The sequence below is a fragment of the Myotis myotis genome, unplaced genomic scaffold (genome assembly GCF_014108235.1).
Source record: "Myotis myotis isolate mMyoMyo1 unplaced genomic scaffold, mMyoMyo1.p scaffold_m19_p_15, whole genome shotgun sequence".
In the NCBI taxonomy this organism is placed as follows: domain Eukaryota; kingdom Metazoa; phylum Chordata; class Mammalia; order Chiroptera; family Vespertilionidae; genus Myotis; species Myotis myotis.
In genome coordinates this window covers 17,684,597-17,701,328 of record NW_023416319.1, presented here as the reverse complement: position 1 = coordinate 17,701,328, position 16,732 = coordinate 17,684,597, and the positions used below count along the sequence as shown (strand labels likewise).

At 49.8% G+C, this 16,732-nt stretch overlaps 1 protein-coding gene across 10 annotated transcripts in view; it reads left to right on the top strand.

Moving 5' to 3' along the window:
• PAX2 (paired box 2) overlaps positions 1-16,732 on the top strand; it is a 92,134-nt gene that overhangs the window by 46,879 nt on the left and 28,523 nt on the right. For 7 of the 10 annotated variants that reach the window (XM_036336304.1, XM_036336297.1, XM_036336296.1 and 4 more), the window contains exon 7: positions 4,093-4,161. The exons of the other annotated variants lie outside the window; for them this stretch is intronic. In XM_036336304.1, the coding sequence (XP_036192197.1) occupies positions 4,093-4,161 (69 nt within the window). The remainder of the gene's footprint in view (positions 1-4,092; positions 4,162-16,732) is intronic. 10 annotated transcript variants of the gene reach the window in all.

The following is a 16,732-nucleotide window of genomic DNA, read 5'->3' as shown; positions in this document are numbered from 1 at the left end:
TTTTGCTTCCTGGGCTCCTATGGGCCATGAAAAGAGACCAGGGGTAGGGAGGCACTGGCATGAGGCTGTGGCCACCCCAGGTTGGGCCTGGTTGGCCCAGAACAGAGCACTGTCCTTTCTGAGCAATTGGTCACGTTCATTGTTTCAAGTCAATTCAATTCAGTGAACCCTTCCTGTGTGTTAATCACAAGAAAGGCTTGGTGCTATAGGGTCCCAAAGCAGAACGAGATATGATTCTTGTCCTTAAGGAGCTTACCGTCTAGTGGGGCGTATAAAACATGTGAGCCCAGAGAGCGGAAAGGCCCATCAGATATCCGTGTTGTGGTGGAGGTCTGGGCTGCGGACCGTTGGAGCTCAGAGTGGGGCGAGAACAAACCCCAGGGAGGGCTGCTCTGTGAGGAGGGCCCTGAGGAATGGGCGAGGGGCATGTTCAAAGACAATGGTGGTGTGAAATTCTCTGCTGGACCCAGCCTTGTGACCAGAAGGTTCTGTGATGAGAAAGTGCAGGGGCACTTTGGCTGGAATGAAAGGGCGGAAGGGGAAGTCATGGGAAATCAGGCTAAGTAAATGGGTTAGGGTCGCAGATCAGGTCAAGACCAGATCATATAAGGCGTTTGGACTTTTTCTGCAGGCAAGAGTAGCCGCCGAAAGTGTGTGAGCAGGAAGGGAAAAGGACAGGGCTGGGTTGGGGAGGATCACCCTCCAGCAGGGGGACAGTGGTGGCAGTGGGGAGACATCTCAGGAAGCAGGTGAACTCCTGCAGGTGAGGGACAGGAGGGTCTCCAAGTGTCCTGCTTACACACTCACTCCCTGGGCCCAGCGAGGTGGCAGGAAGGATCAGAGGCCCTACTGCTTTTGGGGGGATGTGGACGGGTTCTGTTGCCCTGACTCTCCCTCCTACTGACCCACCACAGATCTGATAGAGCTGTCCTTTCCCTGGTAGAGCCTATAAGGGAGGCCCGTTCTCTGACCCCTCGTGCCCACACCACATACACTTGACCTATCGGACCCAGATGGGAAGAGAGGAAAAGAAAAGAGAGAGCAAGGACAGCCCTTCCCCAGCCTGTACTCCCCCTCCCCCACTCTTGGTGCCTCTAAGCAGCCAGGTCCAGTTTGCATTAGTGAGCAGCTCAGATGATTAAGAATAGGGGAGATAATTATGTGTCAAGATGATGTAGCCCAACTCTGCAGTCAGGCCAAGGTAGCACAGCAGCTGGCAGGCCAGTAGCAGGAGGCAGCCTCCGGCCTGGGCTGCACCGACACCCAGGTGTGTCCTTTAGCTCCTGGGCCAGCACTGCAGGCAAAAGAGAAAACTGGCTTGAGGAGCTGAGGGCATTGGGATGGGAGCAGGTATGCGTGTCAAGGGACTGAGGGAGTGGACAGACAACATCTCCCTCCAGGAGAACCCTGATGCCCTGCCAGGCTGGCCTTTTTTTGTTTGTTTGTTTTGGCCCCTCTTACTGTGGCATCTCCATAGGAGTGTCATACTCTGAGGGCAAGCTGTGAGCCTCTGTGTCCTTAAGGAAGCCACTCCCGCTCCTGCCTCTGGGTACAGCTCAGCCTATTCTTCAGCTCTAACAATGTCATGGTGTTGGGCATTAGCGAGGACAATCACTGCAGCGTGTGCTGGCGTTATTGGAGACAATCTCAGCAGTAGTTATTGGTGTTCACAGTGATAATACCCAGAGCATTATTGGCACTGGCACTTGGAATATGGACAGCGTTATTAGTATCTGCAGCAATCATATCTGTGGGGATATTAGTAAAGGGTCGATCAGCTGTGACTCTGGGGAAAAAGAAACTGACAGTGACTGTGAGTCTGCTTGAGACGCCTTCTCAGCCCTTGGCCTTTGCAAGAATCCCCAGACTTTCCTTTGAGAAATATGCTACCACCGCCCCTAAACCCCAAGAGTCCAGGAGATCCCAGAATCAGACAGGTAGACAGGCTAGTGATAGATGAGTAAGGTATGTCACAAAGCCCCCAGAAGACTGTCTGGGGAGGTAAAACCCTGTTGTGGACCCGTAAAGGCTTTACCTCTTTTTGGCTACAATTATGGCAGAGTATATTAGGGTCCTTTGAAGGTTACTGCTTCCCTGAATGTGGCTTGTCTTGGCTTATGTGACTGGAGGATAAAGAGACTCTTACATTTTTTCAGGCTGAAGAACCAAAGGCCTTTGCCTTCCCCCAGTTGCTTTCAGCCATGGCCCAAAGTGTTGCTGTCCATTGGTGTTGTTGAAACACAGAGCAATTGCATAACCTGTCCAACAATCCAAATGAAGTCATATGGTCTGAGTCTGTTAATCTGTGGGCGGGGAGGTGTGTTGGTCTCATCCTTTGACGTGTGGGATTGCCGGGGGCTGTGATTCTGCATTCCATTAATTAGGTGCACAATGAGTTGTGCAGTTGAGTGGTGCCAAACCGGTGCAGTTGTGCATTTGCAGGCAGGGCAGGTTGCACGGCTGCAAACAACCGAGTCCTGTCACTGCCTTTATAGCTCCCTCCTGCTTTGGATGGAACGGTAACTGGAAGAAGCAGTTTATTTCCTTAGTTAGTTTCCCTCCTAGAGGTCCCCAAGTGTGTTGCTCAGGTTAGACTTGGAGCAAAGGAGGAAATGAAGCTGTGGAAACGAGCAGCACCTACCCCAGTGATGGAGAACCTATGACACGCGTGTCAGAGGTGACATGTGAACTCATTTTTTTTGGTTGATTTTTCTTTGTTAAATGGCATTTAAATATATAAAATAAATATCAAAAATATAAGTCTTTGTTTTACTATGGTTGCAAATATCAAAAAATTTCTATATGTGACACGGCACCAGAGTTAAGTTAGGGTTTTTCAAAATGCTGACACGCCGAGCTCAAAAGGTTCGCCATCACTGACCTACCCTGTCCAGGAGCTTTGGATTCAGGCAGGGGAAGGCTGCAGACCGCCCCCCCCCCCGCCCCCCAGGGCCAGGAAGGAGGATTTGGGATAGGGGCCAGCAGGCCGTCCCTGAAGGGCAGCATGAACGGGCAGTTGGAAAAGGTGTGAGCTCTGTCAAGCATAGCTGGGTTTGAACCCTAGTGCCTTGGTCATGTCACTTAACCTTCATCAGCTTCGTCTTCTCCTCTATGAAGGGGAGACAGTAACAGCATTCACTTCACAGGGACTGTGGAAAGGACTTCACGAGGTCATGGATATAGAATGCCGAGCCAATCCATCTTGGAAGATGGGTCACTGTGTTTCGGGGGAGGGAAGACGTAATTAATTGGCAGGTTTAAGTTTTGAGAGAAAATGAAGCCATGTCAGGAAGAAGCTTACTTGGGCAGAGTCTCCCTAGTCTTGGTGCGGCCCCTGTTAAGGAGGGGAGCTAGGGCAGTGCGGGAAAGATGTCAGCTCCCCGTGTGTGATGGGGGGACCTTGGTCTATCTCTGCTTACTCATTGGCTCTGCAGTTACCTAGTTGGGTCACATGTCCTCTCTTAGCATCCAAAGACATTTCAGTTTTATGTAAATAAATATAGGACCCCGTTCTTTTCTACCAGGGAGGCACCCCTCCCTCTTCACTGCTGTGCATTTCCGCTCCCATGTGTAAGTTTACTTTGTTTATGGACATATATGTAATTTTTTACATAATTTATGGAAGTGTGTGTGTGTGTTTCCCAGCATTCTGAGATCTTTGGGTGAAAGGGGATGTAGAACGCCAGGCATTGAGCAGGCATGCAGCCTTCTGGAGAGTGTATATATTTGAAGAGATGAGCAGATGTGAGCAGCTGCATGTCTACGAGTGCTAGTGAACAGGGAGAACTCAAGCCAGGCCTGAGTGTGTTAGAGCCCATGGTCTTGAGGCACAGGGCCCCGTAGACATTACCCTGCATCTGTTGGCAAATGGATGGGCTGTACTGAACCCGCCTCCAGGGGTGGCCTGGGACTCAAGGCAAGGGAGACAGGCTGGGAGCCCTTATGCCCTCGGGCTATATGGGAGTTGTCACTCAGCACCCTCATACCCTTTGAAGAAGAGCCTGGTCTCCCAATCTCAGGGTCTTGCCCCCCTCTTCTACCTGCCTGTCTTTCGGGATCTCTCAGTGTCTGTCTGTCTCTCATTTGCTCTAGTCGAGGTATACACTGATCCTGCCCACATTAGAGGAGGTGGAGGTTTGCATCTGGTCTGGACTTTAAGAGGTATGGGGGCCAGAGGGAACCTGGTGTGGGGGTCAGGGGAAATAGCTGGGGGTGGCGGTTAGAGACCAATAAGAGAGTGGGTTCCTAAGGGCCAGTGAGCAGAAAAGGAGGAGGTGGCTCAAGCGTCCGCTGGGAAACCAAGAGGCTAAGAGAATCTCAGGGCCTGGATCACTTTTTCCACGGGCCACTGCTGGGTGTGGGGGCTGAGACCCCAGTGGCCTGGAGGATCAGGCAGTCAGTGGATGGGGGGCACTTTTTCCAGCCCTTGGAAAAACAAAGAGCAGATCGGGTAGTAAAACAAAAGCAAAGGAGACCTGGAAGCACCTGACAGCCCTAATTCATCACGGCCCAAGTTTTTTCCTGTGTTCCCATTATATTTGTTTGTAAAAGTGGAAATCAATTTTGAAGGTAATTTTCTGGAAAGAATGGAAGGGAGGTGGGAGGGCCGGATAAGGCAGAGATGGTAAAAGGAAAAATTTAGGCCAGGCACAGCCCAGGGGCAGCTCTTGGCAAGGTGAAAGAAAATTGCATATTCAATCTCCATCCATGAATCTCCCTCACTGCTGCCCGCCTCCTGCTTGAAAACAATGAAGGCTTTTTTCCCAACGCTGGGCAGGGCCTCGGTATCAGCCTCACTTTAACTTCAGGGTCATTAATTCCCTGATTATTGAAGGAGAAGAGAGGGTTGTAGCATCGTCAATTCCAAAGGCACCCCCCATGTGATCAGGCCCTGGCTGGGGTGCGGTGGGGGACAGCCAGGGTGGGGTGAGGTGTTGTTTCAGAAGAGCAAAAGGAGGGAGGAAGTGGGGAGCCAACTGGACTGGGGGGAAGGAAGCCAGGAGGAGGGTAAAGAAGGCAGTCATTACTGCATACCTCTGTTGTGTTGTTATTGCAAATTAAAAGTAGCATGTTCCACTCCACAGCTATCTTTGGGGAGGGAGGGGCACCAAGGGAGGTGGGGGATCTTATCATTGCTTCTTCAGCAGACCAGCCGTGGTGTCACCGTGTGAGGTGACATTTGAATTTACAATTCCGCTGAGAAAAGCCATTAATTCACAAATTAACATTTCTCCCTCTCCCTCTCTCTTTAACACTCTCTCCCTCTCTCACATGGATGTGCAAGCAATTGAAAAGACAAAGGAAATAGCCTTAAGGAAGAGACTTTACTGCTAGTCTGTCTGTGCTGAGATTGCTCCCCCTGCTTCCAGATAGATAAACCAATTACCTGAGCAGCTCTGCTCCTGGCCGCCCGCGATCGCGATCGCCTCCTTTTGTAGGCTGCCTCCCCGGCTGGATTACACTCGGTGTATCTCATTAATGTAAACCAGGCGTGCCCTGGTCACCAGTCTCTCTTCCCCGCTCTCCTTCTGGAGGGGCAGTGGGAAGAGTGCTGGTGTCAGAAAAGGCAGGCAAGGAGGACCCCCTGGAAGAGGAGAGGCTGCCCCTGCCCGCTGGCCCGCCCTGGGACTTTGGGTGCAGCCTTCAGTCCTGGAGGAGGCCGATGGGGGAAGTCTGCAGGTCGGCACACCCTGGTCGGCTGGCATGGGCAGACATTTAGAGGCAGAAGCAGGAGCCAGAGCTGACTCTCTCAGGCCCACAGTGTCTGTCCTCTGTGGCCTTTCGGTCCAGCTGCAGGGGGCTGGTGGAAACAGAGAAGGATCTAAGCGTTCCTGCAAGGGAAGAGCTTTGGGAAGTTTCACTGAGCACATACCATTTTCGTGGGCCAGGGTTCAGCCTGAAGGAGCTGGGAGGGGTGCCGAGGAGGGCCCAGAAGACACAGTGAAGTTGCACTATGTTGAGTAAACAAAATGAAGAACGAGGTCTCACTGATTCCTTAACCTAAACCCAGCACTTGGGCACAGTTACCTGTGTTCACCACCTAATCCACACACACACACACACACACATCTGATTGGTTTTAAAGAATCCCCACCCAGGAGTGTAAACCTGGGGTGGCGTGCCCTCAGAGCTCTGAAGTGAGCTCACATGGTGGGCAAAGAACCACGGAGCCTCGTTTTGCTTCCACTGTCCTCTGGGCCCTGGCCAGGCCCTGTAAGAAAGCATTATACTGGCAGGGGGAAGCCAAGCAGAGTTTGAGTTTCTCTAAGGACAGGTGCTCTGTGGGTTATTGCCAGACTGATATGATTTCACATGCGCTATACTACCGAGCACGGGTCACAGGCTGCCCCTCGTGAGGCAAGTCCTAGGAAAGCCCAGAAACCAAGTCCCCAGGAAGGTAACCATCCATCTAGACAAGTGCCTGAGTTTAACTGCGTTAACAAAGCTCACCCTGTATTCATTTCCCAACAAATATCCAAACCCTGGCTAATGTCCACTCTAGGCTAAGAAGGAGCTAAGGTTCAAAGGTCTGCATTCACTAAGACACCAAAAAAGTCCACTTATGAGAACATATTTGTTGTTATGATTATATCTTCCCAGTAAACTGGGAAATCAGGCCGTTCATGCTGAGGGGGGAATTTTTCTATCTTAGTTGGATCGAAATTTTTAGCCAAACCCTGGACAATGTTGGCCGTGAGCCCGTTGAACACTGACCATGTCATTATACAGAGGTGGGTGCAGGGCATGCCGATGTGTTATTAAGGCCTGCACCTTGGGGCCTGTGCACACATGGGCTGGCTTTCCTCTGTGGGGAAGGACTGGGGCTAGCCAGGGTGGTGTGGAGCTGACATGGGTGCATGAATTTGTACATAAATCCCTGAGTTTAAACCAGAGACTTCAGTCAAATCATTAACCACCTCAGGCTCCTAACCAGTTCCTGCTGTTGTAGATAAAGAATTATATTTCCTTGTTTGAGGAAGTATGTTGCGATTTCGCACAAAAGAGCTTTTTTTTTCTTTCATAAAATGCCAAAACGTTAAAATAGGTGGACCCCAGCCCTCAGGAGAGAATGTACAGATTAGCAGTAGAGGGGCCTGCGTGCACCCCTCCACCACTGAAAGTTGGGGGGAGGGGGAGGGGTGTAGCACAGTATTACAATTTTCTCAGCAAAGGCATCTGTGTGTTTCTGGGCACGTGTTTGCACACCCACCTTGTCAGACTGTCTTCAAACCCTAGTCTTCCACTTGGCAACTACCTTCCGCCCTGCAGGTAGCCTCGTTCTCCTTCCCCCACCCGGCAAGGGCACCAAGCGAGAAATGAGAAATCCGCTGCCTCAGCGCTGCCCTTCTCCCCCAGGCACGGGCTGTGGGCAGGAGGGAGGGGCCCGGCCCTGAGCCTGTCCCCCAGGCCCTGCTGCTAGTGGGCTGGCCTCCCTGAACACCTCCTCCTTTGCAGGCCAGTGGGCAGCTGAGAAGGGCAGGGGCATGGGGGACCCCTTGGAAAAAGGATTTGGAGAGAAGGTAGGCTGGATTTGGAGACCCAGGATTGCTGCCCAACAGAGGAATGGGTCCTAGCCACCTTCCCGACGCTGTGGGCTGCACAAGGAGCCCGGGAGCCCAGGGAAGGACTCCCTCCTGCCTGCCTTCCCCAGGGCCGTGGTGGCTGGAAGGCTCTCCAGGACCTTCCCCACCCTGCCCTGTGGGGGTGGAGAAGCCAGGAGGGTGGGGGGAGGGCTGGGAGATGATCACGAGCCTCAGAGCCGAGTTGCAGTGGAGCCAGTAATTCAAACCATCCTGACCCTTCGGTGAACCCGAACCTGCTGACCTTGACAGCACCAGACAAGGGAGGCCTCACAAACCTCAACCTGCGTGGAGGCCTCGCTTTCTCTTTCTCCCTCCTTGGAGCCCCGGGGCCCAGCCTCCAGGTGGCTCCTAATTTGGTCATCCCCTCAAAATGACAGCATACCTCCCTCCCCAAGGCGCGGCGCCTGCCCGCCTGCCTCAAAGTACCCTTTGTGCTCATCTCCACCGGACAAGTGTGTGGGCATCTCACAAGGGCCTCTCCAGGGCCAGGCCGAGGCTTTCTCCTGTAAACACAGCCTGTACACCTTGCCCATGCTCCCGCCCAGGCTTCAGCTCTTTCAGGAGCACTAGCTATAAAGTGTGTGCGCGTGAGTGTGTGCATGTGTGTGTGCGAGCGTGTGTGTATGTGTGTGCGTGTGCACGTGCGTGCGTGTGGTCTGGGTGCACACAGGGGCTGGGATAAAATGTGATCAAGACAGAGGAGGGAAGAAAAGCCGGAGGAAAGCTGCCCCCAGGAACCTGCATTAAAGCAAATGTAGTTTATGAAGTTTATGCTTTCCTCCCAGGGAGAGCTGGATTCCGTCCAACAGCCTCCCAGAGCCTGGCAAGCAGCTCCTGAAGCAGAAAGTGCAGGCAGGAGCACGGGCAAGCCAGCAAGAGAGGGAGAGATGCACGGACACACGTGCACACACGCGCAGACACATTCTCCCCCCCCCCCCTCGCTCCCTTCCTTCCCCCCTCCCTCTCTCTCTCACACTGGCTCATACAGATCTCCCTAGACCCCAGCAGACTTCAAAGAATGGATGGAAAGATGCAGACAGTGTGTCTGGTAGAAGGGACTTCAGGAGCTTCCCTTTCCTTCCCTCTTCCCTCCCCACCCCCAGCCCACCTCCACCTCCTTTGGCAGTGTAGCCAACCCAGACACGTGGGCAGAGTGGATACTTGGGTGGACCACTGGGGCAGCCGGCTGGTGGAAGCTGCTCTGGGTGAGGGGCAGTGTGGGTGGCCTTTGGGTGGTGAGTATGAGGTCGATGTAGTCAGAGAGATCAGAATGTGGTCTGCCAGGAATCCGCCCCTTTTCCGATGCTGGGAGCCGTGTTCCTCTGGCAGTTTGGTTTAGACCAAGTAGGTACCTTACAGCTACTGAAGACAGCTACTGGAGTCTCCTAAGGAGAAACAATGAGGGACAGTATTTTGTTCCGGAAATTCAAAGGAAATAAATGGTTGGGGTATGGGAGCTCTGAGAGGAACCTGCAATATCTGCTTTCTAGACCAGCCGTGGGCAAACTACGGCCCGCGGGCCAGATCCTCCCGTTTGAAATGAATAAAACTAAAAAAAAAAAAAAAAGACTGTACCCTTTTATGTAATGATGTTTACTTTGAATTTATATTAGTTCACACAAACAGTCCTCCATGCTTTTGTTCCGGCCCTCCGGTCCAGTTTAAGAACCCATTGTGGCCCTCGAGTCAAAAAGTTTGCCCACCCCTGTTCTAGACTCTTCTTCATGTGCACAAGCATATGGGATCAGGTGTGTGTGCGCTAACAGTATGTCAGTGGGCCAGGGCCCTTGGTTTTAGAAGTTGTGTGGAGGAGAAAAATGACTGGAAGAGACAGTGTACGTAACAAAGGCCTTCACTCCAGCCTGCTGGGTTGGCAGCATCTGGTCTCTCGCCTCCATGCTTCTGGGACATGCCTCTGCCGGGCACAGGCAGTGGGGGAACTCCATCCCTACCTCCTCCTGGGAACTTCCTGTCCTTACTCAAGTTCTGCCAGGATCTAGGACAGAGGAGGACAACAGAGGTAGAGTCATCTGAAGGCATAGAGCAGAGGGAAGAAGAGAGTAGAAGGCAGTGTGGAGGATGGGCAGAAGTTGGAGCTAGTCTGGGAAGCCAGGAGATGCTAGGCATGGAGCGCAGCAGAAATTGGCCAGGATGGCTTTCGCCCTTTTTCTCCCCTCTCTCCTTTCCCCTCCCTGCCACCCCCTCCTTATCTCTCCCCTCTTCCCTCCGCACATCTTTATTGGTTCCGGTAATAGCGTTGATTTGCATGTCAGGCAAAGCCTTGCTACGCACACAGAAAGCAAGCCCCAGCCTTGGCGGTGTGGCAGTGTCAGCTCTCGCTGTTGTTCGACAGTGTAAAATTAAATTAATAAAGCCCCCAACGCAGGAAAACATAACAGGAAATTAATGGCCTTTACTGTCGCTCTGATGCAGTCATTTGCAACCCTGCTTTCCGCACCAAAGACTTCATAAATGCAAGCAGTTTCTCTAAACAAGCATACTTAGAGCGGCCTGGTATGTAATTTTTCGCCTTGCTTGTGTCCTCTGAGCTAACAAAGCCCCTTCCCTCCTGGCTCCAGAGAGGTTTCTAACCGGTTCTGGTCCCCGTGGAGTCCAGCACCCGGCAGAAGGCCCCGGCCCCTTCCAGAAAGCCCAGAGAGGGCCGATGGAGGACGCAGGTCCCACAAAGCGGGACCCTCAGCCAGCCCTCCTTCCCCACCAGCAGCCAGTGCGCCTGAGCCCAGCAGGCCAGCAGGAAGGCACAGCGCATGCTCTCAGGCAGGAAAGTTGATCACTCTGGGGAATTCACCCGAACCCACCCAATGCTCACTCCCTGCTACCTGTTTGCTCCCTCCCATTGTGTTGCCTCTGGCCTCCCCTGCCCCCCTCCCCCCCCGCCCCCATTTGTACTAGCTCACCCTCCCCACATACACTCAGGCTGGTCGTGTTGTCAGTGGGTGCCCATGTCCTTCTTTCCTACAGGTAAACTAGGGGTTTGGGGTGGAGGGGGCTAACATTCAAAACAGGGAAATTAACTGTACAGGTATAATTTTCTGGGGTTCCAGGCCTCTCTCGTATCTCCCTCATAGCTCCCTTGGTTGGTTAGGAAACGCGAGGTCCTAAATGATCGTTCAGGCTATCTCTCTGTCCTTGGGCAAATTTCTTATAAACCATTTCAGGTTACGGAGAATCTGTGATCTTGCTTTGGTATATTAATACGTGGAAATGTATACTCATCTCTCGGGGGAGCTTTGTATCAACGTGGGCCCCGGTGTTGGGAGGTATGAGAGGAGCAAAGAACCAGGAGGTGGGCCTCAAGGAACTTCAATCTATTGGGGGAGGCAGAGCTATCACACATGAGACTAGAAGATGAACCAGGTGGCAAGAGTTCAGTAGGAATCCAGGAAAGTAGCTAGAAAAGCAAGAAGGAAATGGGACTTGAGCCTGGGAGTGGTTAAGATTCAGGGAGACAGGCTCCAGAGACACCTTCCATGTGGAAGGAGGTCAGAGGCTGGACTGAGAGTGGTGTCAGGCAGAGTCTCAGATTCTTAAAGGTCATCAGGTCTCCCCTCCAGCAGTTCTGCCTGACAGGGTACATCCCCTGCCTGGACATAGGACGCGAATGGACAGTTGTCACTGTTAGAATTCAAATTTCTGGATGTGGGATCTATTTCCACTCCTTACTTGCTCTGGGACCTTTGGCTAATTACATACTCTCTGAATTCCAGTTTCCTCATCTTTAAAGTGAACCACCTAGAGTGGCTCTCCCTCCCTTCCATTCCTTCTATTTGATTTACTGAGCACCTGCAAAAACAATGAGCTGAGCCGAGTGGGTTTCAGTTTCTCACATGATATGGTCCTTGTACTTGCGGGAGGTCCCTACCCATCCTGATTACCCATTTCTGAATTCATTATTGACAGTGAAAGTCTCTCTTAAATAAACACTAAACTCTAGAGCAGTGGTTCTCAACCTTCCTAATGCCGCGACCCTTTAATACAGTTCCTCATGTTGTGGTGACCCCCAACCATAAAATTATTTTCGTTGCTACTTCATAACTGTAATTTTGCTACTGTTATGAATCGAATGTAAATATCTGATATGCAGGATGTATTTAGGCGACCCCTGTGAAAGGGTCGTTCGACCCCCAAAGGGGTCGCGACCCACAGGTTGAGAACCACTGCTCTAGAGACAGTCTAACCAATGCCAAGTACAGTAGGACCATTGCCGCTCTGCACCTGGAGATTCTAAACCCATAATGTAGCCTCAGATTGCATTCGATTTTTTAGCAGCCATGTCAGACTCAAGCTCATATTGAGTTCGTGGTCAACTAAAACCTCGAGATCTTTTTCACATCAATTGCTATCAAGCCAGGTCTACCCCATTCTGTACTTATGTAATTGATTTTTTTTTAACCTAAACATAGGGCATTCCATTTATCCCTGTTGAATTTCATCTTGTTGGTTTGGACTCTTAATTCCACCCGATTAAGGTCATAAGGAAGTTTTCTATATCATCACCCTCATCGTTTTTTAAAGAGTTATTTTCCTTTCAAATAAAGGAGAGTCACATAGCCCACCAGTGGAGATCCCCCTCCTGGTTGTGATAAATGAATGTTTTGGGTACTATTGACTCCCGTAGCCATCAACCATTTCACTTTTCTTCATCTTGTCCATAAAGTTAGGAAGGAGATTCTTTGTGAAATGTTAACGTTCACTACATCCAGAGCATTTCTTTAATCGATCAATAAAACAAATCCAACTTAAGTCAGGGCACAAATTGAGTGCCTGTTATGTATGAAACATGTCAGGACTGATTTACAGAGGCAAATAGGACTCAGGCCTTGACCTCAAGAAGCTTTTCATCTAAAAGGGAGATAGGGTGCATCTATCTATATAAAACCCTAATATGCAGATCAACCGAACAGTGGAATGACTGGTTGCTATGATTCGCACTAACCACCAGGGGGCAGGAGCTGCCCCCAGCCCACAGGCCCCAACGGGGGGGGGGGGGAGGGGGGCGGCGAGCAGGCAGCGCTAGGCCAGCCAAGGTGGGTGTGAGCAGGGGGGCCCCGGCCACCCCGCTGGTCGCCCCTCAGATTGGCCCTGATTGCCAGCCAGGCCTAGGGGCCCTACCTGTGCATGAATTTCGTGCACAGGGCCTCTATATTATTATAAGAGCAGAATGCGATAGGTGCTTTAATCAAGGTAGGAAGTGCTGTGACGAATATTTTTAAAATGGGGGGCAGTTGCTTCCAACCAGGGGAATTGAGAAAGTCTTAGTGGAGGTGGCATTTGATCTAAGCGCTGATATATAAGTAATGTGCTCCAACTCATTCTTGGTGAGTACATGCAAGCTCCATCTTGCATGTATCACTGTTTTCTTTTCAGATGCCCACAAATTAATTTTATAATAATTTCTTCTAAAAGATTTCCAGACCCCAATATTAAATTTATTGAAGTGCTATTGTGTAAGCTTACCTTGACCCCCTTTTATTTTTTTGCAAGGCAGGGTGGCATTAGGCTTTATCACTGCTTCACTGTAACTCCTCAAGAATCATCAACAAAAATTTTAGAATTTTATCTGCCTTTCCCCCTTCCCAGACTCCTGCTACATGAATTATCTGGGCCTGAGAAAGTTAACTCAATGGGCATGGTTAGGAGCTCCTGCCTGCCCCCCCCCCCCCCCCCCCCGACCTGGGCAACGCCTGCTGGTCCCGTTTGGAAGATACTTTTCTTGGTGGAGAAGTTCTGCCTTCTCTCTCTTTCCTCTCAGTATTACCTCCTCTTCCCCAGCACTGAGCCTAAACCTGCCTTCCTTTTTGTTCTTTCTCCAAGCAGAGCTATCAAGACCCTTTTTTGTTGTCTCAGCTTGTTCTGAGCTTTTGTCTTCCTGACAGGCTCATGCTATTCTCATATCCATCCTTGGTTATGGTCCCCTCCTTCCATCTGTTGTATGTCCTTTACAGGAGGAAAAAAATAACTTTTGTCTGATAATAAGTGCAATACATGCTCATTGTAAAATATTTGTAAGATACGGTAGATTTTTTTAAAAGAATTATCCACAATCTCATCATCAAGAGATAACCACTGTTGGACTATGGTATCCTTTTTTTTCTGTGCAAGTATAATCTTATATATATTATTTTGATAAAAATTGGAATGATATTGTATGTACAGCTTGTCTTGCTATTTTCACTTAACATTATATAGAACCATTTTCACATATCATTAAATATTCTTTGAAAACATGATTTTTTAATGGTCGCATAATCTTCCACTATTCAGTGTACATGTCCTTTTAAAATCTAGGCTCATCATATTTTAAAGCTTATTCGTGTGCAACAGCAATGATGTTCCTAAAATGTCCTTCTCTTTCTACCCCTCCCCCACTCTCACTCCCTCTTGTCAGGTTGATTCTTTGAGCTTGCAGGGGCAGAATTTCATTGTTAGAGCATCCAATCCTTATGGAACTATGTTCCTTTCCAGAACCTCTTGCAATGGGATCACACGACCATTCTTTCCCTCAACACCTAGCAGTTTGCTCTCCTCCAGTCAGATTTTGTCAAATGCCTCCTTCCTTTGCTGCTGTTAACTCTAGACATGGTTGCTTTCTCCCCAGATCCCCATCACTTCCCTTTTATCAGTGTTTCTTTGTTGATTAAAATTGAGCACCCTGGAATAGGAGAAAGGCCTCTACACTGAGAACCTCAGTCCCCAGCCTAACGATGACTAGCTGTGTGACATGGGAAAATTACTTAACCTTTCTGAGCCTCTTTTTTTTTTTTAAATCTCTAAGAGATAATGGAATTAAATGATCTCGATACTTGCCAGCTGTGAAATATGATAATACTGAATCCAGAGTAGCAATTTCTTTTGTTGCTTAGTTTTCCTTCTAAAAGGTAAAATATTGAACAAGGCAAATTAATAATCTATCAACCTTTGCTTTGGGGATTCTATTTGACAAATCAGTCAACACTTTTATCACCTACTATGTGTCAAGCCCAATGCTAGGTTTATAAAGATGAAAAAGACATGTCCGTGTCTTCAAGACGGGAATAGTAATAGAAGCTCCCTGCTTTAAGTTTTGGTGAAAATTAAATGAGTTAATATATGTAAAAATCTGAGATGGGTGCCTAATATATAGTAGGCACTTAATGTTAGCTGCTGTTATTGTTAGGATTAAATCAGTAGATGTACGTTAAGCAGAGTGTCTGGCACCATAATGGGAACTGGATCGATTTTAGTTATTATTATTTCTACAATAGAGGTTTGGATAGATGGGCTACTGGAACACAGAGAAAGGAGAAATTGAAATTGCTGGGGGAGAGCTAGCAACCCTCTGCTGTACATCTGAGGAAACTCAATCCAGAAAAGCTCAAGGGACTTGGCTAAGGTCACATAGCACATGAGCGACAAAACTAGGAGTTCAGCTCAGGAGATGTTACTACAGGTCTAGTGTTAAGTTAGGGTCACTCGGGCAGTTAGTGTCCCCGGAAGCACAGGAAGTCAGGCCAGGCAGGCCAGGCCTCCACACACACCTTTCACACTACCATGAACTCACTGAGTGCTTGGAAGCTGGGCGTGGTCAAGGAGAACCCTTTGGCCAAAGGTTTCCAGGGCTGGAAGGTTTACCAGATCCTTGTCTTTCAGCCAGATCTCCAAGGGCTTCTTTGTGCCCTCCTCTTCAGCTGGGCTTAGGGTTCCTGGGCAGGGCAGGCTCACAGATTGTGCAGTTTAAGGATGGGAGGCAATGGGGTACGTCACCTCAGCTCCTTGGACAGGCAGTGTCTCTCCCAGCACAGTCTCCACCCAGCCCCTCCCAGCACATTGCAGCACCGCTTTCCTCCTCTTCCCTCCATTTCCTATCAATTTCTCCCTTCCACCGTGCTTCCCCTCCCCCTCCCTCCCTCCTCTTCCCCCCCCCCTTTCCTATCTTCTGCCCTTCTCTTCGCCTTTCCTCGCACTCCTTCCCTTTCTTTTCTCCCTCCCACTCGCCTGTACCCTCTTCCCACTCCATTTATCCCCGTTCTTCTCCCAGTCTGGAAAGCAGCTCCATTCCTGGTCCCAAACCCCACACTCCCTGTTCTCGATCAGATGGGAGGGCCAGGGTGGCAGCCCAGACCTTCTCCTCCTGCGCAGTGGGGGTGGGGCTGGGGCTGCACAGGAGGGCTGCCCTGAATGACAAGCGGAGATATTGATCGCATTCTGAACTCAGCCCAGCCGATAGAAGGTAATTAATGACTCCATTTGCCTCAGTACTGAGGAGAACAATTGAGTTTGAAACTGCAACAACTGGCAGCTGGGGAAACTGGGGAAGCCTGGGAGTGAACCCCTCAGAGGGGGAAGGGGTGTTGGAGAAGCTAGGGTGCAGAGAGACGGGGGCAGAGGCCATAGATCAGAATGGTATGGAGCAAATGTCTGTTCAGAGCCCCACCCCCAACCACAGCTAGCCTTGACCCCTCCTGCTTCGCCCAACCCCCTGAGGCCTGAAGCTCATCACCCACTGTTCTCACTTCCTCCACATTTTTCTCTTTTCTTCCCGTATCACCTTTTCAGGTCATTTTCTGTCTGCAGATGAAGTAAGACTTGCTTTCCCCAAGATTGCTTCCTGTCAGCAGTGTGGTCTTGTGCATGCTTTTAACTCTCCCTGAGCTTGTTTTCTTTGCTGTAAAATTGAACTAATGGTGTCTCTTTTGCAAGTGATCTGTGAGGATTAGAGAGCATGTGTGTAAAGCACCTCGACTGCCTAGTACATGGTTAGTGCTCACTAAATGATGATAATGACAATCTTTGACAAGAAGGCAAATTTGACAGTGTCGAACAAATAATTTTGCCTCTCATCTGAAAATGAGATTAATAATAATTACCTTGTAAAGTTAAATGGATTTCATGAGCATATGTGAAAGCCCTAATATTGTCAATTTCCCCATTGACATATTTGTGTTTGGTCTTAGAAAATGGAACTTAGTATAGTTCTTTACTACACTTAAAAACAGTCCCTTCAAATGCCTCATTTTCACTTCCTGGGATTTGATGGGAAACCCCAGTTCATACCCATCTTGATTTTGTAGACTTTGATAACCTTGGCACTTTGTGACCAAGGAAATGACATCATCTATTCTATTACCATCACCCCCACCTACCTTTGG